Source organism: Lupinus angustifolius, chromosome LG03 (assembly GCF_001865875.1).
Source record: "Lupinus angustifolius cultivar Tanjil chromosome LG03, LupAngTanjil_v1.0, whole genome shotgun sequence".
Lineage (NCBI taxonomy): Eukaryota > Viridiplantae > Streptophyta > Magnoliopsida > Fabales > Fabaceae > Lupinus > Lupinus angustifolius.
Genome location: NC_032011.1, coordinates 1,334,634 through 1,360,703, shown reverse-complemented (window position 1 = coordinate 1,360,703; position 26,070 = coordinate 1,334,634). Strand labels below are relative to the sequence as shown.

At 31.4% G+C, this 26,070-nt stretch overlaps 5 protein-coding genes and 1 non-coding gene across 11 annotated transcripts; 3 read left to right on the top strand and 3 right to left on the bottom strand.

The window, feature by feature from the left end:
- On the top strand, nt 71-2,287 carry LOC109342884 (GDSL esterase/lipase APG-like). Its single transcript, XM_019580927.1, has 5 exons — nt 71-375; nt 468-598; nt 791-1,024; nt 1,166-1,421; nt 1,811-2,287. The coding sequence occupies exons 1-5, from the start codon at nt 132-134 to the stop codon at nt 2,005-2,007; spliced, it is 1,062 nt and encodes a 353-aa protein (XP_019436472.1). The 5' UTR covers nt 71-131; the 3' UTR covers nt 2,008-2,287.
- Nucleotides 3,113-5,806, bottom strand: LOC109342883 (protein CHUP1, chloroplastic-like). 4 transcript variants are annotated; one of them, XM_019580923.1, is made up of 5 exons: nt 5,637-5,806; nt 5,158-5,417; nt 4,998-5,068; nt 4,069-4,797; nt 3,113-3,988 (listed from the first exon to the last, which is right to left on the bottom strand). In XM_019580923.1, the coding sequence occupies exons 2-5, from the start codon at nt 5,294-5,296 to the stop codon at nt 3,149-3,151; spliced, it is 1,779 nt and encodes a 592-aa protein (XP_019436468.1). In that variant the 5' UTR covers nt 5,297-5,417; nt 5,637-5,806; the 3' UTR covers nt 3,113-3,148. The 4 variants fall into 4 exon arrangements, with proteins under 4 accessions (XP_019436468.1, XP_019436471.1, XP_019436470.1 ...); XM_019580926.1 differs by having other exon boundaries at nt 5,158-5,373; XM_019580925.1 differs by lacking the exon at nt 5,637-5,806 and adding an exon at nt 5,544-5,625.
- On the top strand, nt 8,429-9,360 carry LOC109342512 (profilin-3-like). Its single transcript, XM_019580489.1, has 3 exons — nt 8,429-8,559; nt 8,668-8,805; nt 9,225-9,360. Exons 1-3 carry the CDS (start codon nt 8,437-8,439, stop codon nt 9,357-9,359), a joined length of 396 nt encoding a protein of 131 aa, XP_019436034.1. The 5' UTR covers nt 8,429-8,436; the 3' UTR covers nt 9,360.
- LOC109342511 (profilin-3-like) lies at nt 10,269-11,205 on the top strand. Its single transcript, XM_019580488.1, has 3 exons — nt 10,269-10,399; nt 10,508-10,645; nt 11,065-11,205. The coding sequence occupies exons 1-3, from the start codon at nt 10,277-10,279 to the stop codon at nt 11,197-11,199; spliced, it is 396 nt and encodes a 131-aa protein (XP_019436033.1). The 5' UTR covers nt 10,269-10,276; the 3' UTR covers nt 11,200-11,205.
- On the bottom strand, nt 11,453-11,526 carry TRNAI-AAU. The gene has a single exon. It is a non-coding gene; the product is annotated as a tRNA-Ile (tRNA).
- Nucleotides 16,520-20,203, bottom strand: LOC109342882 (auxin-responsive protein IAA26-like). 3 transcript variants are annotated; one of them, XM_019580921.1, is made up of 6 exons: nt 19,923-20,203; nt 19,712-19,874; nt 18,416-18,708; nt 17,527-17,674; nt 16,886-16,950; nt 16,520-16,773 (listed from the first exon to the last, which is right to left on the bottom strand). In XM_019580921.1, exons 1-6 carry the CDS (start codon nt 20,173-20,175, stop codon nt 16,727-16,729), a joined length of 969 nt encoding a protein of 322 aa, XP_019436466.1. In that variant the 5' UTR covers nt 20,176-20,203; the 3' UTR covers nt 16,520-16,726. The 3 variants fall into 3 exon arrangements, with proteins under 3 accessions (XP_019436466.1, XP_019436467.1, XP_019436465.1); XM_019580922.1 differs by having other exon boundaries at nt 19,712-19,825; nt 19,925-20,203; XM_019580920.1 differs by having other exon boundaries at nt 19,712-20,203.

Genomic DNA, 26,070 nt, shown 5'->3' with positions numbered 1-26,070 from the left:
ACATGTAACCACTATAACGGTTCTCATTTAATAGCAAAGTTATATCTAACTTCCACCCTCCTTCTTCAGTAAAGGGTTCATTTCACTTACCATATTAAAGCCTCCAAAACCTTATTACTTGTTATAGAAAGATGAAAATCAAAAGCAAAGAAGCAGTTTTTGTAATCTTTGCATTTGTGTTGTTTGCATTGGGGGATGCACAAGATACCCTTGTTCCTGCAATCATAACATTTGGTGACTCTGCAGTAGATGTTGGGAATAATGACTATCTCCTCACTCTTTTCAAGGCTAACTACCCTCCTTATGGAAGGGACTTTCTCAACCATAAACCCACTGGGAGGTTTTGCAATGGGAAATTAGCTACTGATCTTACTGGTATGGCAATAACATTGGAATTGGATAGTTAAGTAGATGTAACTTGCACATATTATGTTAGTTTTGTTGTTGTTAAATGTTTCCTTTTGCAGCTGAAACACTTGGTTTTAAGAGTTATGCACCTGCATATCTTAGTCCTCAGGCATCAGGGAAGAATCTCCTTATCGGGGCGAACTTTGCTTCAGCTGCCTCTGGTTATGATGAAAAGGCTGCTATTTTGAATGTAAGTTAAAAGTCATAAGTAATTTAAAGATATATAGATGAAAAGTTGTATGTACAGTGAGATTAAGAATTGGTTGTTGTATATATAGATGAAAAGTATCTGAAAAGCAACGAAATATATGATATGATATGATATGCATCTAAAGCCGAATCAGCAACCAAATTCATGTTTTCTAACTTTCTTTTTTTGCAGCATGCAATTCCATTGTCCCAACAGTTAAATTATTACAAGGAATACAAAAGCAAGTTGGCGAAAGTAGCTGGCAGTAAAAAAGCAGCATCAATTATCAAGGATGCATTGTACATACTAAGTGCTGGAAATAGTGACTTTGTGCAAAATTATTATGTCAATCCTTTGATCAACAAAGTTGTCACTCCTGATCAGTATTCTTCATACCTTGTGGGTGCGTTCTCAAGTTTCATTAAGGTATGTTGCTACTGTACTGTTATTCTATAAGCCATTGCAATTATTTGGAAAAATGAAGCATAAGCATCACAAAGAGAGCAATACTAGAGTACCAAAATCTTAGAAATGGAACCAATTAAAGGTTTTTTGTTTTGAACATAGGACTTGTATAAATTGGGAGCCAGGAAAGTTGGAGTAACTTCACTTCCACCATTGGGATGTCTACCTGCTGCAAGGACTTTATTTGGTTTCCATGAGAATGGTTGTGTTTCAAGAATCAACAATGATGCTCAAGGATTTAACAAGAAGATCAACTCGGCTGCAACAAGTCTCCAAAAGCAACTTCCGGGTCTTAAGATTGTTGTCTTTGATATTTATAAGCCTCTCTATGACCTTGTTCAATCCCCTTCAAAATCTGGTAAGCAATACTTCAAACTAGAACACAAAATCAACATATACCATTTTTTAGGATCACATTACAACAATAAGGTTGCTGCTTAGTGACTAAGAGATTACGGGTTCAATTACTGGAAACAGTTTCTCCGCTTGTGAGGATAAGGTTACATACATCTATCCTCCCTAAACCTTAAGGTTCTAGGAACCACACTCTTCTAGTATGAGGCATTGCATCCATTATAGGCGCAACCATATTTCGGGTTCTTAGAACTGTCCTTATAGGCACTATGGGCTGAGATGTTAAGCTCATCTAATCCTAAGGGAGACACTTGCCAAATAAATCTAGCACAAGAATATTTGCTGTAAAATGATGTTATTTATTCTTATTGCATGTCTTGTAATGTTTAATAGGTTTTGTGGAGGCAAAGAGAGGTTGTTGTGGTACTGGTACTGTAGAGACAACATCCTTATTGTGCAATCCAAAATCACTAGGAACATGTTCTAATGCAACTCAGTATGTTTTTTGGGACAGTGTCCATCCTTCAGAAGCTGCTAACCAAGTTCTAGCTGATGCATTGATTGTACAAGGCATAGTCCTTATCACATAAAGACTCAACCTTTTCTATCTATAAAATGTTATAGCTTTGCACCACTACTCATCATGGAAGATATGTGAATGTTTTCATTTAGTTGGATTCTGGAGTAACATGTATTATATTTATGAAAAATCTTGAAAAAAATAATATCTGGTTGTGCTCACTGGCTATATTATAAGGTACTTAGAAGCCTTCCAGTGTTGTTTTTTCATTTGTAATAATGAATTGCTTTTTATGTTTCATTTGTAATAATTAATTGCCTTTTATATTTCATTTGTGAATTTAACCATTACATAGCTTTCTCTCATCCACATTTAAGAACATGTGTTTGCAAATTAAGGAATATGAATTCCAAATTCAAAATAAGTCACTACCATCTGATTCTGTATTATTGTCTTTCATGGTCATAAAGTAAAGTTTTCATTTTACATTATTTCTTTTTAATAATACTGATAAATAAAAAAGTATTGTTAGTCTAATATTAGTGTGGTAAACTTACAGAGAAAGAGAGTATAATGCATGTATAAAATAATTACAAGTACATTGATAAGCCTAAACATTGAATTCAGATAATGATAATAGAGATATATTCATTCTTATTAGGAGCTTTCAATGAGATTTGATGTCAGCATATGAGCTAGCAACTAGAAGTGAAGTTATTGTAAGTTAAACATAAACCAAATATTTAATCACTCATAATTAGAGATTTAGAGATCAATATTTTGTCAATGAATATCATATAAAATATAGTATTATTGCATCTTTCGAAAACTCGATCTATGTAATCAACCACACGAAGTGAGACATAGACTTGCTTTCTTAGTTGATTTACACTTAACAACTCATACAACTAATCCTAAATTATCATTTGGAGAGAAACAATGAGAGGTATAATGTTAAACTAAAATAAGATTGATGAAAGTTTCCCACTGATTTGAAAGGCATTCTTATGTATAATTTGCTAAATGCTAATTTTATATATATATATATATATATGTTAATATGTATGTATATAAAGGGCAGTCCAATGCATGAAGCTCTCACTTAGCGGGTTCTGAGGCAGATAGATGTATGTAGTCTTATCCCATAAGTGGAGAGGCTCTTTCGAGATGCTAAAGGCTAATAATACACTGTTGGTATGTGATATTTTGATCTAACTATGTGATGCTGATCTTCTACGCCTTTGATGTTTAGCACTCACACTAGAATCTTTCAAGGCTTCTGCATATTTCTTCAAATCAGATTTCTCTAAGCCTGAGTAACCTGAGAAAGAAACTCTTTCCCTTTGACCGAATTTATATGAGTTTCCCATGACAATGCTATCTGAATTTCTCCTATGTCCTTCTTTCCAACTAGTTAACCTGGAGGGTTCAAAGGAAGTTCTAGATGTAGCAGCAGGAGTTGGAAACTCGCTCCAAAGACCCTCCGCTCCGGTATCATTTCTGGTTGACGTACTCGGCCAGATGTGTGGAGAATGGATATCTTCTTGAGATATAGATTTTTCTTGTGACGAAACCTGACTATGGCGGCGATGATGACCGTCTTTACCTTGTATCATTTTCCTAAGCTTGCTAAAAATTTTGGTCTTGCTTGAGGTGTTAGTTCTAGCTGGTGATGAATTATCGAGAGAAGAAAAACCATCACACTCTTCTCCAGAGTCTGAGAGAATAGAACCCTGTGAGGAGGACCAGAGGTCTAAATCAAAGTCCACAACGTTCCCTGGTCCGTCATCTGCGTTCGCATATTCGAGAATAAGCTGCTTGACTTTCTTCTCAGATGTAGGGCTTAAGCTTTTACTCAAGTCCCTCGCAACTGTTTTACCGGGTGGGGGCTGATAATTGCGTAGTTCATATCGTAAGCAAGCATTTATCCACCGCATGTACACTAATTCCTCAACGTCTGAACATCGATTGGCTTGTAGTTGCTCAATTTCCTTCATCAAACTTTCATTCTCTTTTCTAAGACGCTCGCTCTCTTCCTTTACAACATTTTCCTGCACTCCAAAAGCACAAGGTAAAAACATTTGCTTCAAACAAACAGAAATAAGAAAATAAGTGACTATTATCATATTACCTCCGGGTGCTCCGGAACAGAATTCGCAAGAATGTGTGTGGAATCCAATCTCCGAGCCAAGTCAGAGTTTTCCATCTGCAGTCTCAAACTAGATTTCTTCAACTCCTCTGCTTCTGACTCAAGTTCCTTTAGCTTTTGCAGCTTTATTTGATTATCTTGATCACAAGCTGCATCTTTATATTCTTGTTCTTGCAACTTCGCAACTTTTTGTTGAAGATCTACTAGCTGCTCCCTATTCCTTTCACCTTCATGCCTAATTTTCATCTTTAGCAGTTCGACATTCACTTTTGCAGCCTCAAGCTCAGCAAGCACTTTTCGATGATCAGCCACCTGTTCCTCTAATTTCCGATTCTCCGACTGTAAGCTCTTGACCTTTAGATTGAACATCTTTGCCTCCATATTAGTCAACTTCAATCTATTTTGGAGTTCCATCATAGCTGCTTGTTGCTCTTTGAGAACACCGTACTCAAGCAGTTGAACCTCGAGATTTTCTTCCCTATCTTGAAGCATTCTAATGTTCCCGAGATGCCCCTTCTCATGACTTGCATATTCTATAGAAGACCCTACTTTTGGCCTGGGTACTTCTACATCTTCTCCAAAGTCTAGTTCCTTCACGAGATCGTGAAATTCCAGTAGGAGGAACTCATCTTTTTCTCCATTCTGTTCACTGCTATGAGAGATACCGATATGAGAATTGTCACTGATCACCCTGTCGGTGCGTGTTTCTTCCTACCATAAAAGAAATCCAATAACCATTACAGAAAACATCTTAGAAGCTATTGCATACTTTCTCTAATGTGTTATTTAATTTTGTGAATTACTACTAACAAACATATAATATATCATCAGAAGATAAAAACTACACAATCTATTTGTTGTTTCCATAAAATTATCTTACACACAATGATCAAAATAGATTAAAATTCTACCTCCGAAAGAGTGTTACAAGTACTTAACGCCGCCTTTACACCTCCTCCCGGATTAACTTCGCTCTCATGATCTGAGAAAGACATCACACACACTAAATATTACTTAGATTCACAACTCAGAAAAAGAGACAAAATCTATTGATATGAGGCAGAAACATACCTGAAGAACACTCTTTAGGAGTAGAGGACTTGACTATTTTGGCTTTGATTCGAGAGTAGATAAACCCAGCAAATGAAAGAGTCAAAGCTAAACCAAATTTCAATAGAATAGGCTTCACACCATTCTCATCAGCCATCATCACAATTTAACTAATTGCTCTTTTACTAATTAAGAGAGATAAAGATCATATAGTTTTCCTTCATCTTCATCATCCATCTAATACACACGAAAGTAGCATCAAACTTATGTAAGGTTTATGCCTAGAAACACAACAAACCTCATAGATAAGCAAAATCCACATACCCATAAGGAAAATCCAATACACAAAAGAATATAAACCATAATTCATATGAACCCTGTCAAATAAAAAAGCATGCATAAACTACCTAGTACATTTTTTGAAACAAAAGACATGGTTTATCACTAAATCAAAGGAAATATGAAGAAGCAAAAGTGAATAGAGAAATTGAGTAAGGTACCTAAAACCCAACACGGATTAACATGAAAAGGCAAGAAGAAGTGGAGTCAGAAGCACAGAAAAAGGTGATTTTTTTTGTTATTGTATGAAAGAAAGATCAGAGCTTTGTTTGTATATAGGAGGATCACCAAATTCAAAAGGTCAAAGCAGAACTGAACTATGCTTCAATTTTTTGTTTGTACTGCCAAGTATCTCACACCTTTTTCTTTTTGATAAGAAACTAATTTCTCTCGACCTTTTGGAGTTCCTTCATAGCTGTCTCTCTCAACAAAAGTACATCGAAACCTCAAATTTAAGAATCTAGTAGGGTCTTATACACGAACACTTTATTGGTTTATGCATCAATGTTTACTTGCGTGTCAGGTTGTCTCTCTCATGCATCACACCCACGCTCAAGAAGAATATTGAATTTTATACCATTTTTGTTTATTTTTATAAACATTATACTTTTATTTCAAAACTAAAAATATGTTTTTTTATTCTCATCCAAATTCCTAACTACCTCATATATCTATCTATATATATATCTATCTTATATATATTAATACTTCTCGATCAACATACCTTTCATTAATATTGAGTAGCCAAAATTTAGATTTGGTGTGAATTTATCGAATCTTACAGCATTAAACAAATATATTATTATTTACCTATATATTACTTAAATTACACATGATTCAGCCATATGTACTTCAATAAATCACACTTTAACTTCAACACCTTGTTCCATACATGATTCAAACCCAAGAATGCTTAAAAGAAAATATGAAATGACAAAAGTATAATTTGTAAAAGAAAAAACATTCCAGCATAGTCCATAGGTATATCTTCATTTTCTAAACAATTATACCATCATCATGTAACATAGCACGTGTGAAAGACATCATCTTTTTGAAACTTGCGTGTATCTAACATTAAAATGTGCACATTTTTATCATGTACTACCTTATCTAGCAATTTGGTAGTTTACTTTTATTTACCAATTAAGTGGTCTATTAGTATAAATCTGTACCATGATAAAAGTTCTAGTTCATGTGATATTTATTGAGAATGCATTTATGGTGTGAGGAAATTTCATTATTATAATAAAAAACTATTATTTTTATTTAAATTTACAACTAGTTTTTTGTTTTTTCCTTTATTTTTTCGGTTATTAATATATTGTTGTTATTTTATCTTTTATAACGCGTTTATAACAAACTGTGAATCAGTGATTTGTCAACCTATATTTTTCATTAAGTTCATCAATTGTGTACATATGAACGCAATCTTCAAAAAAATCGTTTGTTGTTGCCAGCAAATATTTGCCACTGTTTTTTGTCTTACGTAATGTCTAATATCATATAGAAAGTGGGGTCATGTCACAAGAAGAAACGGATTTGGAGGTTAGAATTATGAAGAAATCACTTTAAAGAAAAATAGCCAAGAGAGAGAAAGGAATAATAAAGATTATAATTCCACTAGTAAACAACTAATGCAAGCATCTTCATTTTGAAACACAAATTTGTATGAATAATGCACTATTTGGAAAAGCATATTCTTATCTTAGACCACTAGTTTTTAAGAGTATATATGTTGTTTTATGATTTATATTCCTTCTTGTATCATCAATTAAGATTGGTTAAAAAAAAGTAATAAAATTAGAAAAATTAATTATTAATTGTAATTGTTGACATAAATTGCAGGAGAAAAGATGTTTGGGATATTTGCCATTAGTACAACTAAATTGCATTTTATTTCAAATTTGGAAGAGGCATTAATTGATATTGTTTATTAATAACAATTTCTAGAATTAATTCATTTTTTATTATATTATTCAAAACATAATCATCATGTGACATGATAGAATGTTAGTTGTCATTATCAAATAATAGATGTTGAGCCACTTGTATTGAGTTTGCAAGTGTTGCTACAAAGTGCTAATAATTTTGAATATTAAAGAGTATGTTAAATTAATACAAGACGAAGTATAATGGGAAGTTAATTCCATTTTTTTAAGTGAAAAATTCATCACTTCTTGGTACATAATTACTTTTTCAACTCTGATATTTTCTTAACTAAACTGTGAATGATGAAACTTAATTAATTTATATTAATGTGCACATATATTGAATTAAAAAATGGGATTTGTTTGTGTCACAATTTGATTAAAGTATATAGTTTTTATCCTCCATGGTTGTCATCAATAGTTTGTCAACATTTTTTTTAAATGCAAGGGTTACCAACAAGAAACACAGACAAGGTGGATTATTTGCATTTGGTTCATTTTTATATACTATGAGTGATAATGGGTAACAACTCACTTTTTTTTTATATTTTGCAATCAAAATTATGTTGATTTTTTTTTGTACTAACGAGTGTATCACTTCACCTTTTTTTGGGTAAGAAACTAATCACTTTTAGGATGTGTGACTTATCTCAATAAATGTTATTCTCAAGAATCGAACCTTGACTTTTTAGTCATTTTAGATATCTAATGGAGTCTTACACCACTTGACCAACGTCTAAATATTACTTTGGTCCACCCATACAAGTATTACTCTCTCCACCCATACAAGTATTACTCTCTCCCTAGAGCACTAGCTAGTTTGTAATTTGTGAGGAAGAAATTAATGATTGGGATAATGAGAAATAAATAGGAAAGAGGAAAGTGAATAGCACTAATGCATATATGGAGAACGTGAATAGCACTAATGCATAATGTTTATAATAGATAGTTTCATATATGTATATCACATAATAACTCAACTAAGGAATTAAGAGGTTGAAGAAGAGAATTAATCCATCAATAGGAGTTGAAAATGTCATGGCAAACTTATGTGGATGAGTACCTTATGTGTGATATTGACGGCCATACCCTCACGGCTGCCGCCATCGTCGGCCATGACGGCTCCCCGTGGGCTTATAGCTCCATATTCCCGGAGGTAACTCATTCTCATAAGTCATAATATGCACTTCATTTATATTAGTACATTACAACTTTCAAGTTCTAATTAGTGTAATTGATATTGTTATGATATATGTGTATGCAGTTTAAGATTGAAGAAATTGAAAGCATTATCAAAGATTTTGATGAACCTGGAAGCCTTGCCCCAACTGGGTTATACCTTGGTGGCACAAAGTACATGGTCATCCAAGGAGAAAGCGGAGCTGTTATCCGTGCCAAGAAGGTGCATTCTCTTCTTATATCTTCATTGTATCTTATCGCAAACGTTTCCGGATTGGAAGGTCAGACCGTTCTGATTATCGACTAGGTTCACAAGTGGTTCTAGTTCGAAAACAAGGGGTTAGACCATGAAAATTTTGGTCTAATCAGGTTAACTCTGAATAACTCTGAAAACTAATTAGATAATTTACTCATTTAGAGAAATAATAATAATAAATAAGTAATTTCATGATTAATTTTGTTGTAAAACTTGAGGTGTTTGTTCTTGGAAAATTGATTGTGATTTGAAGATCTGTATGAAACCCCATATTTGATAAATGGGTTCGTTGTTCTTGCCATACATAATGAACTAGGGAATAAGATGTTGCATCCAATTCAGTGCAATTTATTTAATTTACAATGTTACTCTATTATAATTTGCAGGGTAGTGGTGGGATCACAGTGAAGAAAACGAACCAATCTCTTGTGGTTGGTATATATGAACAACCTTTGACCCCAGGACAGTGTAACATAATTGTTGAGAGGTTGGGAGATTATTTGATTGAACAGGGGCTCTAGATTTAATTTCATCACCCCAACCACTTAATTACTTTCATATTTTGATTTAATATATTAATTATTTTTTACATTGTCGGCAAATCTCCATTAGTCATATGTTAATTATTCGGCTTTTCATATTATTGAAGTTTATTGTTACAATAATTGTGTATGAAAAGGAACAAAAAGTGAGGCCATGAAGGATGATTTAGGCCCAAAAACATTGGCCTTCATGGTATGAAAAGAGCATAGAAAAATATTGCAAAGTTTGTGTCACAATTTGATTAAAGTATATAGTTTTTATCCTCCATGGTTGTCATCAATAGTTTGTCAACATTTTTTTTAAATGCAAGGGTTACCAACAAGAAACACAGACAAGGTGGATTATTTGCATTTGGTTCATTTTTATATACTATGAGTGATAATGGGTAACAACTCACTTTTTTTTTATATTTTGCAATCAAAATTATGTTGATTTTTTTTTGTACTAACGAGTGTATCACTTCACCTTTTTTTGGGTAAGAAACTAATCACTTTTAGGATGTGTGACTTATCTCAATAAATGTTATTCTCAAGAATCGAACCTTGACTTTTTAGTCATTTTAGATATCTAATGGAGTCTTACACCACTTGACCAACGTCTAAATATTACTTTGGTCCACCCATACAAGTATTACTCTCTCCACCCATACAAGTATTACTCTCTCCCTAGAGCACTAGCTAGTTTGTAATTTGTGAGGAAGAAATTAATGATTGGGATAATGAGAAATAAATAGGAAAGAGGAAAGTGAATAGCACTAATGCATATATGGAGAACGTGAATAGCACTAATGCATAATGTTTATAATAGATAGTTTCATATATGTATATCACATAATAACTCAACTAAGGAATTAAGAGGTTGAAGAAGAGAATTAATCCATCAATAGGAGTTGAAAATGTCATGGCAAACTTATGTGGATGAGTACCTTATGTGTGATATTGACGGCCATACCCTCACGGCTGCCGCCATCGTCGGCCATGACGGCTCCCCGTGGGCTTATAGCTCCATATTCCCGGAGGTAACTCATTCTCATAAGTCATAATATGCACTTCATTTATATTAGTACATTACAACTTTCAAGTTCTAATTAGTGTAATTGATATTGTTATGATATATGTGTATGCAGTTTAAGATTGAAGAAATTGAAAGCATTATCAAAGATTTTGATGAACCTGGAAGCCTTGCCCCAACTGGGTTATACCTTGGTGGCACAAAGTACATGGTCATCCAAGGAGAAAGCGGAGCTGTTATCCGTGCCAAGAAGGTGCATTCTCTTCTTATATCTTCATTGTATCTTATCGCAAACGTTTCCGGATTGGAAGGTCAGACCGTTCTGATTATCGACTAGGTTCACAAGTGGTTCTAGTTCGAAAACAAGGGGTTAGACCATGAAAATTTTGGTCTAATCAGGTTAACTCTGAATAACTCTGAAAACTAATTAGATAATTTACTCATTTAGAGAAATAATAATAATAAATAAGTAATTTCATGATTAATTTTGTTGTAAAACTTGAGGTGTTTGTTCTTGGAAAATTGATTGTGATTTGAAGATCTGTATGAAACCCCATATTTGATAAATGGGTTCGTTGTTCTTGCCATACATAATGAACTAGGGAATAAGATGTTGCATCCAATTCAGTGCAATTTATTTAATTTACAATGTTACTCTATTATAATTTGCAGGGTAGTGGTGGGATCACAGTGAAGAAAACGAACCAATCTCTTGTGGTTGGTATATATGAACAACCTTTGACCCCAGGACAGTGTAACATAATTGTTGAGAGGTTGGGAGATTATTTGATTGAACAGGGGCTCTAGATTTAATTTCATCACCCCAACCACTTAATTACTTTCATATTTTGATTTAATATATTAATTATTTTTTACATTGTCGGCAAATCTCCATTAGTCATATGTTAATTATTCGGCTTTTCATATTATTGAAGTTTATTGTTACAATAATTGTGTATGAAAAGGAACAAAAAGTGAGGCCATGAAGGATGATTTAGGCCCAAAAACATTGGCCTTCATGGTATGAAAAGAGCATAGAAAAATATTGCAAAAATAAAAATGGCCCATGCAGGTCTCGAACCTGCGACCTTCGCGTTATTAGCACGACGCTCTAACCAACTGAGCTAATAGGCCATGATATTTTATTTCCTGTAACAGAGTATATATTACGGAACACATATAGTGTTTTGCCATTCTCAATTTTATTGTGCTTCTCTTCACATTAGACTAAATTAAAGTTTCAAGGTATCAAAATACTCTGTATAATTTTGATAATGAATGATATAAGGGCATTTGTTAAAGAATACAAAAGTAACTTGGTATTGATAATTTTAAGTTCAAACAATTCTCAATATGTTAATCCATTTTTATTCTAATAGCACTTATCAACATTCCCCTGAATGCCTCATTCAAATTGTGAATGACCCATAATTGAGGAATGAAATATATTGGACATATGAATCTACCTTCAAATGGTTGAAAGTCTGAAATTTTCAAAAATAATTAATAAAATTCTCAACCAAACTTGAAGCTTTACTTGGGAAGCTAATGGATTTCAAATTTGCATCAACCATGTTTACAATTATCAGTAATTCTTCTAAACAGCCAACTAAAAAATAAGCAATGGCAAATGTATCTTTTGTGACAGATTTTTTAGCACTTAAAACTATTTACAAATAGGCAATTAGCAAATATAAGAATAATGCTAAGCACATTATTCTTATTTTTAAACATACAATGTATTAACCATAAAAAGAATAACCAAATTGTTTATCAGAACTTAGAAGTAATCATTTGGAACAAGAAAACTAACTCTTAAAAAAATAATGTACATAACCAGATTTTCTTCTTTTCTATCTATAAGTTGCAAGAACAAGTAAAAAGTAAATTTCAAACCAAGTAACTTATTTACTTCATTTTCCTCTTAAATAATTTCCTTATGATTTCTCCCAATTGACATAATATTCTTGAACAGCCTTGTTAAAAATGCTGTATTCTCGAGTCTGTGGATTGTATTGCATTCTAACTCCACTTATGCTATTTCTTGCAGCCACTATTTCATTGCCTGAAAGCCTTTTCTTAGGCTCAGGTCTTTGCTTTGAGGCACTATGAGACCTTAGTTTTGCCTTAGATGATTGAGTATTAGCAATGTAGTTAGGAGAATTGGGACAAGGCCTAAAGAATGTGTCTCCACAAACACTCTTCATTGGCTGCATTTAATGCAATTGTGTAGCTTAACAATTAGTTTTTTGTCACCTTTTCATCTCAATTCTATTAGTCACATTTAGTGCAATTGTGTAGTAAAGTTTACATGCATGTATATAGATGAACGACGTGATAATTTTTCTTTCTTTTAGTTAAAAATATTAAAAACTATATATTTTTATTAGACTTAATATGTAAACTTAATAGTTCAATTTTTTATTACTTTTTAGTTAAATTTTTTCTCACTTTTTTTCTCTCAAATGTGTTTGCCACATTTAATACAAGTGTGCAGTGAAATTTTGATATATAGAGAGAGAGAGACATACTGATTATCTTTTGACTAAGAAGGGTTCCATTAGAATCTTATATTGGCAAGAGTGCCTCAAAATGTTGCCTTATTCTCCCTTGTTTTTTAATTTGTCCACATACAAATCAAACCCTAGTTGACCAGTTTTACAACCTTGACCCACTTGAGGAAAGTGGGAGAATAAAATAACGTGAATGTTTTTCTGCACTGACCGCAGAATTTGTTTACACCCTTGAAAGGATCCTGCTAATAAAATATAATGTGAATATTTTTCTGCATGAATTCTACCCATGATATATGATCCTGGTTGTTCTGATTACCTGCATAATCTGAACTCTGATTAGGGTATGTCATAACCAAAATGGTTTCACATCATTTTTTAAACATAGTATAACATTTTTATATACTATAAATATTTATGAATGGTTATTTTGTCTACTTCACAACTTTCCCACCCACAGTTATATTTATATTTAACTTACTTTTATCTTCTTTCTATACACACCATTTTAAAAAATATATAATATGGTAGTTAGATGTATATGAAACATTATTCAAAGCAAATATATAAACCCAACAACAACAACAATAAAATTGAAAATGAAAGTACTCCCACTCAAAACCTATATATCATCATTACATGTTTGGCTAAGAATATAGGAAGGGTTGAGGGTCAAAGAACCAAAAGTTAGAAATGGGTGATCCATTACATCTTCATTCACATATTTACAATTACTATACCTTTCCCTCCTCACTGATCAAAAATCATTTTCTCCTTATATATATATTCTATGGCTGAAGAAGCTTTTGAAGCTAATATTATCTGCCTACTATGGTGGATCCAACAGCTAGATATGGCAGAACATGCACAAGGTGATGATTCCTTGATTTGATTATATCTTTCTCTCTTGTTTGTTCATACAGCTATATACGGCACACAGGCTCAAGCCAGGCAAATTATTAATTCATGAAGCCTATACTTAATCTTGGTATGTATTTTTGTTTCAATTTTTTTAGTAACTGATGTAGTTGTTCCTTAATTTCAAGATGTTGTTTATCTTCAAAATAATTCTGATAAACATGTTGCTTATATACAATAACATAGTACAAGACTGCTATAGTTTGTGGAGAATCAACTTCACAAGACTATATATATATATGTGTGTGTGTGTGCATTTTAGGTGTAGAAGCTCGCTCTTAATTATTATTATAATGGAATCAAATTTGTAATTTTTCTCTCTACATGTTGTGTCCCTTTTATATGGGTGCATAATATGCTTCTGTTTTAATGAATTTTGGGTTTTATTTAATTGTCTCCGATGTACTGATGGTTCAGGAAATTAAAGACCCTTTGTTTTATACATGTTGATGTTATTTTTGTGTATGGATCTTTTTTCCTTCTGAGTTTTGATCTATATATATAATGCTTCTATTTAATCAATATAATCTCTTGCATATGAAAGAGTCATTATTCTCATTCTAGAACCCTTCAATTTTTGTATGGATTATGAGATAATATTATTTTAGCTGTCAAACTTGTTGGCAATCAAATATAGTTGAAATATTCACTACTGCATAGTTGTTTAAAAGGCTAGGAGCAAGAAACCAGAAAGAGACCACTTAATTATAGTAAAACTGAAAGATGGGGAAGGTGCCTGCAAAAAATGAAAACTAAATCAAGAAAAAATAAAGATCTAAGAGTGAACATTTCTAGTGAATGTTGTAGGATTTGGTCAGGTGATTTTATGAGGGGATGAACGAAAAAGTTTATAAGTGAAAAAGATCAATAGAATTATTATCTTAAGGTTTTGGTTCAAGAAGTGGTGTCTCATTTGTGACTCTCTATTATTTTCTTGTCTCGGTAACAATTGAACTCTCTCGTGATTGGAGACCCTCCGGTCGCGGTCCAACAAGTGGTAGAGTCCAATGGTTCAGCTGAGACATAGTGGACCTAAAGAGGAGCACACCTATAAGTATGAGGTACCACTACCCATATACACTTGATGGGAAGATTGTTTGGTATATTCAAGTATGATGTCTTACATTAGATATGAGTGAATGGTGAAAAAATATGCAAGTGGAAAAAAACTTGAAACTAATACTTTAAGTTTTGGTTCAAAACGTGATGTTACACCCATATCTCTCTACTTTTCTCATGTCTCGATAACAATGAAACTCTTAGTAGTTGAAGCTCTCAGGATTCAACATACCCTATATATAAATTGGATAATATAGTACATTTTTAAGTCTAATCCTATATACCCTTTCATTTTTGAATTATTTTTGTATAACCATGTACAACTATATATTACACAAGAAGCATAAAGCAGGAGAAGAAAATGCATAACCTGTACTTAAACTTAATGGAGCAGTTATTACATTCAAGACCGAGATAATTTGTTCTTAATACAAATGATAATCAAATCAAATCTTCATTTCTTAGACACCATGGTAAAAGGCTTCAAGATCACACATCTTATTTCCCTCACCAGAAAACAAACATTGGTTTAGAAGAGTAAGATTATTAATCTCATTTTTAGGCATTAGGCAACCAAGTTAGGCACCCCTCAATGATAACGACTATTATATTCCTTCTAAATTGCTTTCTATTAGCATAGCCCTAGTCATAGATGCAATGTTCCTTGACCCTCAACTTTATGGTATTATGTTAGGACTTATGCATATAAGGAGATTCAACTCAAAAGACTTATCTACTAAGTGTGATAGTTTTATAGCTTAAGTATCACATTAATTTTACTATTTTACTTAATATTGACCCGACTTCATTCACTGTACCGTAATTCAACCTATAAGTAGCATTTTCTATGACACAACTCTCAATGAAAACACTAATTATTAAACTTCGTCATATGAGAAGAGTTTAACCCAAAAGATTAGTCTATTAGGTAGGAGAGCCTCAAATTTCCTATTTCATATTTTACCTTCCAACAATCATGGTCTATACTTAGAGGCTCTCAAACCTACAAAATGTCATTCTTTTAACACATCATTAGGAATATAAACATCTTACTTGGATGAAAATGATAGGGAATTGATATAATAAGAAAAGGGTTGGTAGCTTTAATTGTCAAAGAACATATTCACCTAATTTTTATTAATTAAAAAAGAAAGTACACCTGCCTCAAAGAATAAGGAGTGATGAGTGAAGGTTAGATTTTTACTTTGTTTTGCTAAGATTTTAGTTTGAAGAAATTGGGTTAAATATAAGTTAATCCGAGGAATAAATTACTAATCAGCTCCACCTTCTCCAACATGAGAGACAAGTCTAAACCATGTCACATGTAATTATGAAAATGACAATTTTAACCAAAATTTATTATGAGTATAATATCTATGCACTAATCAATCTAAGATTTATACAGCCACTACATTATGCACTACTTATTTGAATTATTATTTTCGAGGAGTCGTTGATAATTAAATATGAATAGTAAATGATACAATGATAATACATAAAACTCATATTATTAGAGTATATATTTTTTCCCTTTATTATTATAGACAAAAGAGGTTAAAACTCCTCAATTTATGGCACTTGACCAAGACATGAACTCATTAAATTGAACAAGACTATCTATAAAAGGGACTTCAAAATCAAAATACAAACCATAACAAGTTAATGGTTACTCAACAGTAAATCTTGTGAAGTTTCCCTTCTCTATTTATACAAACCATAAACATTTCAATCTTAAAAAAAGGATAGATTCATACACATTACTTAGTTGTCATTCCATGATCTTTCATTAGAGAAATGAACCAAAACACCAAATTAGAATAGGCAAAAAGACCTCAAACTCTCTTTCATTTCATTGCTGAGTCAATTGGTATCTTCTCTTGTTTACTACCCACTGAAAAAAAAACATTTTTTCAAATGTTTGATCACATAATTTTAACTTATATTAAAAAGGAAGAGGAATAATTAACTACATAACCAAAAAAAATTATAAGATTCCCACTCACGTGTAAAAGCAGAAAGTTCAGTACTCTTCAACACCCTTAGCCTCTTTACTGTTGATAGGAACATACTGCCAAACATAGACATTAGAGAAAAAACCCAAATATATTATATTAATATTGTTGCTACCAAGTCCAAATCAGAATTTCCTAGTAATAATAACTAAATCATTATTATTAAAAAAACAATACATAGGGAAAAACAATAATTATTTTCTTAGTTTATTTGTATTTGTAGGAGGGGACAAAGATACAAGTTTTTTTCTATGTGAGAAACAGACATGCCATGACATGTAGTGTGCTTAGGAATTATTCATATTTAAATAAATGAATAATAGTATTTGTTAATTAATCATAAGGAATCTAACAAAACAAATGTTTCAGATTTTAGAATAATAAAATTTAAATTAGGCATTGGTTCCCAAACATCAAGAAATAGAATAATATAAAATTTGAATAAAATAAAAATAATAAGAGTATAACATCCATGCATTGGTAGTGTACAGATTTATACACGGTTACTATATCATCCATCATTCATTTCTATTATTTTTCAAGAGTTAAGAGTGATAAAATATGAATAATGGATGATGCAATGACAATATATAAACTCATACATTGTTAGTGCATACGATTAAGATGCTTACTGCCATGGCACATCCCCAACAAGCATCCTGTCTCCTTCATTATCCTCATAAACAAGAGTATACTCTCCACTTCCATCCAATAAACCTGTAATAGGTTTCTCTTCCTCTTTCTTGTTGTGAACTCTAACACCAGAGGAATCTCTTTGAGCTGAACAAAAGTGATAAAAGACAAAATGTGATTACTTCATCTATTCCAACAATGTAATGAGAAAAATATGTCCACACAAACATATGCAAGCAAATTTGTCTAAAGGCCAAATTAGAAAATTTGTATTATAAAACTTGTTTGGTGAAAATGATTATTGACTATAAGCTAATGTACTAAAATTCAATAGCACTAAAGCAAGGTTGACATTTAATACCAAGAGCAGTAATAAATGTTGAATTAATCTTAGCCAACTCCTTAAGAACATAGCTAGCCATAAATTTGAAACTGTTATGCTAACTATTGTCTTAACAAATTTTATAAGGTCTAGCTACCCATCTTCTTGTTAAGGAATCAAATATATATACTATACATTGGAAATCATGACTTTAGATTTTGTATTAAATAAAATCACACTACTTAACAAAACAAATTTTTTATCTTTAATTCCTTAATCATTAAAATAACATGCTCTCAACATGGGTTTAGCTATCACTCCAAAATAAAAAAATTCCTCAGTAGAACAATTACATCAACTAAGTAAATAAAAAATAGTGTTTTTTTTACACTATCAAGGGTATTCCCTCATCCTTTTTAATAAGGACTCTCAGAGGAATTGAATCATTAACCTTTTGGTCATCCTGGGGATCTAGCGGAACCTTACACCACTAGACCAATACCTTTTTCGTAAAAAATAGTGTGATTAAATTGACAATTATTGAATTAAAGATAACAAAAAATAACCTGCAAGAAGGTCTCTAAAAAGTTCATCCACAACAGAGGATAGATTTTCATAGCTATAGTAAGCATTGAGGTCCACTTTTCTCCCAATAGGAACACCATCCATATTGATCTTCACGAACAAACTTTTACTACCACCAACAACATAGTTATCAACATGTTTCTTACCAACAACCTTGTCATGTTGTTTCTGCTGCTGAGAGGAACCATGTGATGGCTTAGAAGTGCTGCTGTTTGCAAGGTTCTTCCTGAATGAACGAATTGGAGGCCAACCTACTACAGAACCAGGAGCATTTCTGTGTTTTGGTGGGTCCATATTGAAAAAAGTTAGGCATGAAAGTGAATAGTAATAAAACCAATAAGGAAAGAACCATACTCCACAGAATAAAGAAAAACAACCTTGTCATGTATAGAGAATAAAGTATGTCCAATGGGAGATAAGTTATCTCCTACAACCACTAAAATCATGACATGTGTCTGATTTAATCATTTTCTACAAAAACATTTCTAAAACTATACAAAAAAGTACATATGTCACATTTTACTGGTTGTAGGAGAGAAGTTATCTGCTATGAGGAGATACTTTATTCTCTAATGTATAATCATTCATATTGTCATATAATCATTCATATAAGTTACCATGCACCTTTCAGTTATGTTGATATATTTTAAATTACATTATAAAAACAAAACAAAAAATCAAATGAGGATAATATACACACATATATTTATATACTATATCCAAAATTCATAACTATTATGTTTATTTAAAACAAGAAGCAAAAATAGCCTTTCCCAATGAGGGACAAAAGAAATTAAAAAACATAAGAGACAGAAAAAGAGGAACAAAAATTGGAGACATGGTTCAGATATTCACATGGCAATGTTGAACTTGAAGGAGGACTAGATAACGAAGGCACATAATAAATGATAGATAGCATCAAAATTCAGATGTAGACATCTCTGAAGGAAAAACATAGCAAGTGGAAATATAACAGAACAAAAACATCCACTAGTACATAGTACAAGAGGATCAAATCATAAATTTGCCCCTTATTTATTCCAAGTTTATAAAACCATATAGCAATTAATCATGACAAAAAAAACTTCATATTTAATTCTTACACTAAAATTGCAACAAGGGTTTATAACACTAGATCTACTGTAACAACTAGAATGAAACAAAAGAAGCATGCATGGACCACACATACATATGAAACAACGTGACTCTATGAATGAATGTCCTCTGTCTAAAAGTTACAAAGCACAGATACAAGCATAGAGAAAAAGTTATAGTACCTTTTCTGAGAAGTGTTGTTGGAAACAGCTGTGTTTGCAGAAGAGGGAGAGAGCACTTTCTTCTCAGTAGCACCAACCTTAGGGGATGCATCATTTCCCATCACAAGAAATGATAAAGCTTTATTATTACCCTTATATTGATGTTGGTGGTGGTAACTTGTTGAAGAAGACCATGGAGAAGGATAAATAGCCTTGGATGGAATATCAGAAGTAGAAAGATTCTGTTTTTGAAAACCATTATTGGGAAAGTAACCAAGAGAAAGTAGAGAGTGATCTCTTTCAATAGTACTAGTGTTGTTGATGTTGTTTTTCATATTATCTTCACAACCAGGTGGACCAAGTTTGAGTTCAAGTTCCTTCTCCTCAGAACACTTTCCTTCACTTTTTTTTATGTTCCATTCTTTCTCATTTGAGATCAAATCCAAAAGCTGAGGAGAAACCTCATTTATTGACCTCTCATCCATCACAAAAACCACACTATTGCAAGGAAAAACTCAAAAGGAAATAATAGCCTTGTTCTTTGTATTCCTATATCTTCACCAATAAATGAAACACAACTGGTTATAAAAGCAACAAAACCAAACATTAGAGTAAAAAATAAAACATCAAAAGCATAAAAGAGAAGTTAGGTTCAGGATAATATACCCTTACAGAACTAACCACAGCTTAAGTTCATGAAATACCACACCATGTTGAAGTTGTGAGGAAAAAACAGTTTTTTTGTTTGTTTTTGGAACAAGGTTGAAGCTTTTTAATGCATGAACCAAACAGCACCAGCCAGAAGAAGAGGCTACAATAATAAACCTCAAAAGGGTTTGTTTGTAGCACTTGAAAGGAAAGAAGTTGAATAATAATAATAAGTTTGACAGAGCTTAAGAGAAACCAAACCCCAGAGAGCAAAAGAGAGAAAGAGAGAAGTATAATAGCATGAGATGGGAAACTAGTTTAGCTTTGGTTTAAGTAATTTTATTTGCACACTTTAGTGGGGTGGGTTCACACTCTTTCATACCCAAAATAGGAAGAGGAATAGAGCATAAGGCACGCAACCAGAACACTCTCAATGAAAATAACGTTTGGTTGTTTAGCACAGGAAGTAAAGCATGCTCTGCAATGCTCACCATAAAAAGATACTCCTCTGCCTCTGTATTTATGGAGAAACTATTATAGCACTCACGTTTTTTATTAACGTAATAAAGAACATTATTAATCTGTTCTCGATTATGTTATTTTTATTTTTTTGATTTTTGTTTTTAAATAAAAGTAATTTTTAGTTCTTTTTAGTGAATAGGAAGTGATGAGAGATGTAAATACAATGAGAAAATAATATTGTTTGTGATTTTGAGAAAAAATTATGTTGATTTTATTTCATTGAGCATTATAATAAATGATAAAATAATGTTATGAGACCCGGTAAAAATAGAGATTTTATTTGCGGCTGAAAATGCACTTAGTTGAATTTGTTCTATAAATTATGTATTTATACTAAGTGTATTTTCAGCCGCAAATAACATCTGATTATGCATCAGTTTGAATCAAATTGAAGTGGTTAGAACAAGATAATATTAACAATACCTTTTCTTGTATAGAATTAATAAATTTCATGAAAGAGTCACTTAAGTAATGTATGTAAGTTCACTATTTATAATGTTTTGCAAATATTTATATAAAAAATTCATAAATTTTTCATAAACTCTCCAATTGCTAAACTAAAAAAAGTTAACAGAAATATCACTGTTTATCACGTCAAAACTCCAAGTAAGAGTGGGACAGTGGCACGCTCCATGTCCATGTAGGCACAAAAAGACAAACTATTACCCTTTCATTTTTTACTATTAATGACAATAGTTAAAAAATTATTATTTTAACAAGTAATTTGTAACATTTTTTATTAATTCTTGATTTTTAAACTAGTTTTTATACATATAAAAAAGAAAAATTAAAAGCTAAATGAGAAATAGAGATGATTTGATTGATTACCAGTAAAGTTATTAATTCTTAAATATACTAATCATACTAGTATAATATTTAATCAGTGTTGATAAAAAGGCTAATTGGTTAGTCAGATTTTAATTTAGTTGGATAAGATTAATGAGATAAACACATATTAAGATATTTTGTTAATTATAAATTTTCACCTTGGAGGCTAGTTACCTTTTTTAGATGTCAGATAAAATTGATGGATGTGATGGGAATTAGAGATTAGTTGCTTTTTTGTTTTTATTTAGAAAGGAGAGGATTTGCATGATCCACATTTGCAGGTTTATGCAATAAAAACATGCACATCCCATGATTTTGTCCCCTCTCTTCTCTGTTCTTTCACTCCCCTCACTTTCACTCAGAGATTTGTCCAATGAATCAAGAAAAATGAGAGAAGAGAATATTATTTATTGAATATTGAATAGATTGAAAAGCAGAATTATATTGAATCTTTTATATAAAGAATAGAAAAACTAATTATCCTACCTAAACTAACTAACCATTTAACTATTTTAACACTATTGCATTGTGTGAGGAACAAATGGTGTTCTTGTACCCGTTTGATTTTTTTTGGATTAGCTTTGAGATTTGTGTTGTCTGACAAAAAGTTGGAGTATTTGATTTTTACTTTTTTAGATGACTTTTTCGTAATAAACAATAAATGAAAAGAAGATAATTCTGAAGTTTGTTCAGTTATGAGCTCAAAGGAAAACAACTTTTTGTTACTTTTCTTTTTTGTTGAAAGGATTAAAGAAACTGATTGACTATGCTGAATATTCGATTCAACACCTTTATCAAAATGAAACAATAATACTTACTTATTACATGTTAACACATCAAGTCACATATTTAGGGATAAATATCCATTAAGCTAAGCCTTTCTTCTTCAAATAATTTTAATTTTTCTTATTTAACTTAGTTAGAATTTAATATATATGGCAAGTTATTTATATAATTATACTATATAATCTGTGACCCAAAAATATACATATATTTAAGCCACACCCTTTTGATCAATGTTTTGGGAACTATAACCAATTTAGCCATGTTTAGATGCTTATTTGTGACGTACGATTTTTTGAAGTGGTTGCTATGGTTTTAGACGTATGATGATGCGGCTAAATAAGAATTTATGCGTGCATTTATAATTTATATACTATTTTCACTTAATAATCATAATACCATTAATGATGCCTTCAATGCACATACAATGTAAAAAAATTCAATTGGACCCCATATAATGCGATAAGTATTTTTTGAATGTAAAGAATAAATTTCAACAGAAAAATATTAGCATTAGCCTGCCTTTGGCCATAGCTAGACTTTAATTAGTTTAAGGATAAAAGTGAAAATAAGTTAGACTACCTATTATAGATTTATTACAGGCCAAATTAAAATTGTTCGTCAATAAGTCAGGCTAAAGCTTCTTAAAAAAATATATAATTTAATATGTCAGACTTTAGATCATTTAAAAGATTTATTAAATATAATAAATCCATCTATTTAATTATATTATATATTTATATTTATATTATTTTAATATAACTCATATTATATATGGAATTTTAATATAAGAATATATAAAAAAATATAATTTAATAATGTTAGACCTATTTATTTAAAGGTAAGTTTGGTTGACATGGCCTTATAGCATAAAAGTAGGCTACAAGACTAGATTACGTTTTTAAACAGATCAAATTTAAAGTTTAATTTTTTTTAAAAGTAATGTCGTTATCTAAATTGGTGTGTTATCATCCTAGGTGATTGGTTCATATACCATGAGCCCTAGCAAGATGACATATGGGAGTGTATGATTGTCTCGGGAATTAGAGCTTTGACTTCTTATCTATATGGACTCTAGTATGGCCTTATACCATTAAACAAACATTGTTGGTGGATGACTGAGGTTTTAGGGAGCACATTTGCTGTTCCATAATTTGTGTTATCCTATATGTCATGGGTTTTTGATTAGTCCGAAAAATATTCACTAATTAAATTTTAATTTAAATATATTTTTTCTGACCAATCATAAGCACATAACACATACCAGGGGTTGTGTGGTGCATAGTGAAATAAAAGGCTGCTTGTCGATCATTCCATGTATATGGAGTTGTTGAGAGAGTGATCATATATCTAAATTTGACCCACGTTTTCTAACATCAAAATTATCTCTCACTACCACCAAAGATGACTCCAACAACTCCAAACCATTTAACTTTGATCCATATCCTCAACTTTGTTTGTGGGAGACCCCACATTCCTTTTATCTATTAACATCATTCATAAGATCACTTCCCCACTATAGCTATAGTTTTTCCTCTTCTTTTTAGTTTTCTTCTTCGTTTCATTGATTGCCCCCATCACCATATCTTTTTTATAGTTCTTTGTGCAGTGACTTTTTTTGTGAATAAATTAAGCTCATGCGCCGCTATAGTACCAAGAATGTATTGTGCGATGTGTGTGTATCATAAGTAATGGGATCCACATTACACATTAGTAGATATTTAATCATAGTAATATCAATTCAAAATTGGCTTCCAATATTATTTGAGGTCATGTTTGTTTGGGGATATGGAAATAATGAAATATAATGAGGAAAAAACTCATGAAACTATTGTCTTAAAGTTTGAGTTCAAGATGTTGTGTTTTACTTGTAACTTTTCATTCTTCTCATGATCCATTAATAATGAAACTATCCAATGGTCGGAAGCTCCCTGATCATAGCTGATTGTGCATGACCATGGGGATGCTAGCCCAACAATTACATAGGAATCCATTCTTAAAATGATAAATGAATCACTATTATTATTGCATGTAACATTATTATTTATGATGGTATGAGTCTTTTCTGAATTAACATTAATGGAAGACCATCATGTGGTGTTGACTTAAATCAATTTCTTTTACTAGGAATGCCATATGTTGGCATGTGTTTGAATTTGATGATGACTAGCTAATTGAGTTATGGTTATAGATTGAGTCAAGATTAGATAAAAAAAACAAAGATTCTCTAACTTCATTTGACACATTCTTAATTAAAATAATGTCATGATTCTGATTGTGTCACTAGTATTAATCTTTTCATCCATATTTTTAATGTTAAAAAATCGATCTAAGATTTCAAAGATCTCCTTTACAAAGCACGGATCTCCATTAATCTGTACATGCATTGTTCCCTCATCTAGTTCTAGCTAATAGATCATTCTTATACCTTATTTATAATATTGTCTATTTATTAAAAAAATGGAACATTCTAATGCAATAAAAAAAAGCCATGAAGGGAATGATTTTGAACGTACTCTCCTTCTTACCCAACAATTGTTAGTCCCTGATAAACAAGTATCGAATATGATGACTATTGTAAATGAAAAAATAATTAGTTTATAAAAAAATTCATATCCCCTTTAATCTTTCTAACTATTAATTAGTCGAATTGAATATGTCTTTCATATACTAGAATTGTGCCTTAGAATTCTAACCCTTATGTTTGGAAACTCTTTTTAGAATGATAATTCCATAAAATAGTGAAATATCTTGTAGACTTATTTAGTTATTTATATAGTTTTCTTTTAACCTTCCCAATATTTTAATGGGTACGAGATACGATTGCTGATTTTCTTCTTGCTTTCGGCCATTCATGAATCAAAACCAAGTGAGAATATGATAACTCTTTTGGGATATTAATTGCTAGTGATGCTTTTCTTTGACACTATGATGCCCCTTCGGAAGATTTACAAATTAAATTTTAATTGAGAAAATACTCTCAAATATGCACTTGAGCAAACTTTGTACAATTGAACAAAATTTTATTTACAAATATATTGCATATCTGAAAACGGTCTATCTACTTACGGTAATAAAGTTGTATATATCTATCATTATAAGATTTTATTAAATAGGAGTCTTGTGCACTAGACTGTCTTTTATCGTATAATTTATTTACAATATGTTTTTCTCATTTATAAATATGTCTTTATTTAATTATGAAAATGAAACTATATCCAAACGGGACCATCTATGTATATGTCATGTTACTTTTTTTTCCTCCTAAAGAATTGAGGTTGTTATTTTTAGTGCTTTGTGAAATGAAAGCATCAATCCTTGTGTCTTTGTGCTTATGGTTGGAATGATTACAAGAAGGAATTATGCAGCACTATAAAATATGGAGCATAAAATAAAAGACTAAAGTTATTCACTTATTCTTGTACTAGGGCAAATCGGATAAGCTAGCTAGCCATAAAGGAAGAAGAAGTAGAAGAATCATGTTAATGATAATTGTTCAAACTTGAAACAAATGGTCTTCAAGTTTATATATATATATATATATATATATATATATATATATATATATATATATATATATATATATATATATATATATA